General features: G+C 59.7%; 1 protein-coding gene across 1 annotated transcript; it reads right to left on the bottom strand.

Moving 5' to 3' along the window:
• Positions 1-374: 374 nt before the first annotated feature.
• On the bottom strand, positions 375-2443 carry LOC100273338 (uncharacterized). The gene is made up of 2 exons (NM_001147779.1): positions 1868-2443; positions 375-1133 (listed from the first exon to the last, which is right to left on the bottom strand). The coding sequence occupies exons 1-2, from the start codon at positions 2360-2362 to the stop codon at positions 654-656; spliced, it is 975 nt and encodes a 324-aa protein (NP_001141251.1). The 5' UTR covers positions 2363-2443; the 3' UTR covers positions 375-653.
• Positions 2444-2870: the final 427 nt, after the last annotated feature.

Below are 2870 nucleotides of genomic sequence, written 5' to 3'. Positions count from 1 at the left end.
AGACAAGTCGTGAATCGTGATGGTCCCTTCAGGCTTCAGATTTCAGCTTTCACAGGTGACAGATGTCACATGAATGAACATAACAAAGGACAACAGTAAGGACAATGGCCGACAAGGCTTCATAAACTGGATTGCACATCCAGCCTCTGCCTGTGCCTGTGCAAGATTGCTTGACAGTTTGTCTGCAGCTTGCAGTCACAGCTGCGGGCTGCCCATGATGTTCCTGATGCGTCAAGGGACGAGAAGCTCAGGTGACAGGTAGGCGACGCTCGGCTTGCCGCCGTCCATGTCCCCAGGGCCCCCGGCAGAGACAGGCCAGAACGCTGCCCTCATCTCTCGCGTCTACTGCATCCATGGCGGTATCCAGCTCAGCGCAGGGAAATATTATAAGTTTGCCAACCAACCTCTGTTTGAAAGAATCAGCACGCAAAGTCAAATACAGCGCTTCATCTGGCGCAAAGCCAACAACAATTATTGGTACAGGTACAGTGAAAACTAGCCAATCGCCGGGGAGACGTAAAAATAAACAATAATCTATACACACTTGCAGGCAGTCGCTCGCCGGCCAGGAATCCACTTCTAATAAAACACGTCTAACACGCGCCGGAATCCCGGTACTGATGAAAGGCAGAACGCTGGGAGGGACGGTCAGGTCAGTCCAGCCGGAGCCCGGCGAGGTCGTCGACGTAGCTCCTGGGGCGCGGCACGGGCGCGGCGGCGACGACGCTGGAGGCGTCGGCGAGCGCCGCGGCGTCGTCGTCGTCGTCCCCGCCACGGACGCCGTTGAAGAAGGGGTCCTGCAGGAGGTCAGCGGCCGAGGGCCGGTTCCGGGGCTGGCCGATGCAGCGCTCGATGAAGCCCCGCAGCTCGGCGTCCTTGAGCCGCTTGAGCGCCGCGGGCGGGACGCCCCGGGTGACGTTGTGGAAGATCTGCACGACGCTGCCGCACTCGGCGTAGGGCACCTCCCGCGTGACCATCTCCAGCACGCACATGCCGTACGAGTAGATGTCCACCGACTCCGTGTACGTCTCCGTGTACAGCTCCGGCGCCATGAACTCCGGCGTGCCCAGGATGGTGTGCGCCACGTGCGTCTTGTCCACGATCGCCGCCAGCCCGAGGTCGCCGATCTTGACCTGCCGCCGCGCACACGGTTTAGATTTGGCAGCGCGGGTCGAACACGCATCGATCGTTCGTGTATGGATGGATGGAAAGCAACATCCAACAGACGCGGCGTTTTCAACACAAAAAAGAGCAGGCAGGCAAGCAGCGCGTGCGGAATCCCGCGCGCCGACGGCTCCTTGCTTGCTGCTGTTATGGTAGCTTAGCTGGATTAAACAAGAAAGCGATCGTATCAATATAACCAGCGTAGCAAAATTAAAGCGCGCCTCCCCGCCAGCGTGCATCCCTTGGGAGGCTTCTCCTTTATTCCAAAGGAGCAGCCCGCACAGGAGGAGCATATCTCAGACTCCATCCAGCTCGTGAGATCTCTCTGTCTCGCTGGCTTTACGCGCGGAGGGAGAGAGAGAGAGAGGTACAGCTCGTCACAGAAAAGAAGCGAAAAAGGGCGACAATAGGGTCCCGCCACCAATCCCCTAGTGCCCTAATGCGCGGGTCGTTGTATTGTACATCTCCAGCAAGCAGCGCCAACGACCAGCACCAGACACGAACCCAATTCAAATTTTATATATATCTAATCTATCCTATTTTTCGCTAATAATTAGAAAACCCTAAAATTTTGGCCTTACCGCGTTCTGATTGAATTGAATGAATAGAACAGGATCGGCTGGGACACGACGAAAATCTCTAGAATTGACGAAATAAAGGATGTATCGAGAAAGGGGGCAACAGGCGATCGTATGTATGTTACCTGGCCGTTGTTGCCATTGATGAAGACGTTGCTGCAGTTGAGGTCGCGGTGGATGATGCAGGGGTCGTGGGTGTGGAGGTGGTTGAGCCCCTCGAGGATCTGGCGCGCCCACTTCTTGAGCGCCTTGACGGAGACGTGGCGGTGTCGGTGGCGGTACTCGCGGAGGCTCCCGGAGGTGCAGACCTCGGTGATGAAGTTGAGGACGCCGGCGTCGCGGTCCAGCCACACCTTGTGGAAGCCGATGATGTGGTCGTGGCTGAGCGAGCGGAGGAGGCGCACCTCGGCGTGGAGGCGCTCCACCATGCCGGGGTCGCGGTCGGCCAGCGACCGCAGCCGGACGCGGTTCCACGCCACCTCGATCCCCTCCTCCTGGTCGAACCCGCGGTACACCTTCTTGACGGACCCGAGCCCCAGCACGTCCGCGTACCGCCCGAACCGCCCCGTCGGGTCCACCTCCTCGAACGCCTCCTCGCCGTCCACGCGGTCCACCGCCATGGCGGCGGCGGATCCGGTTTTGCGCGGGCACGGGATGCGGCGCGGCGTGCCGCGGATGCGGCCGTGCGCGCGCGAGTTGAGGGATGGGGGGGCGCACAAGAGGAGGAGGGGAAGGAGCGGACCGTTGCGCCGGCGCCTATTTATAGCGGGGAGGGAGGGGATAGCCGTGGTCCGTGGATAGGGACGAGGAGGCTGGTTGGCGTGGAGCGGCGCGGTTGGGCGGCCGCGGGTGTTGTTCAGTTGTTGTAGAACAGAGTGCACCAGGCGGAGCCTGCCGGGTGCCCGAGCCCGACTGCCCCAGCGAGGGAGGGGCATACGAGTCCGGGACGTATTCTGCTGCGTTTGTATCGGGGATTTGACCAGACTTGTTTGCGCGCTCGCAGCTGTCCCGGTTCGTTTCGTTATCTCGTCTGTTTTGATTGCGGCTAGACCGATTGGCAGTTTGTTTGTGTTTGTCACAGCCACGCAGAATGCTACTGTGCTTATAGAAGAAGAGGGGTAGGTGAGG

This window comes from Zea mays, chromosome 7 (genome assembly GCF_902167145.1).
Source record: "Zea mays cultivar B73 chromosome 7, Zm-B73-REFERENCE-NAM-5.0, whole genome shotgun sequence".
Taxonomy (NCBI): domain Eukaryota; kingdom Viridiplantae; phylum Streptophyta; class Magnoliopsida; order Poales; family Poaceae; genus Zea; species Zea mays.
Note: the sequence above shows the minus strand (reverse complement) of the source record. Positions and strands in the feature narration are given on the sequence as shown.

Bases quoted from the DNA above. Each gene is read 5' to 3' on its own strand.
- LOC100273338 (NM_001147779.1), bottom strand. From the start codon at position 2,362: ATGGCGGTGGACCGCGTGGACGGCGAGGAGGCGTTCGAGGAGGTGGAC. The intron at 1,134-1,867 runs GTAACATACATA...GCGCGGCGGCAG, and splicing joins TCAATGGCAACAACGGCCAG to GTCAAGATCGGCGACCTCGG.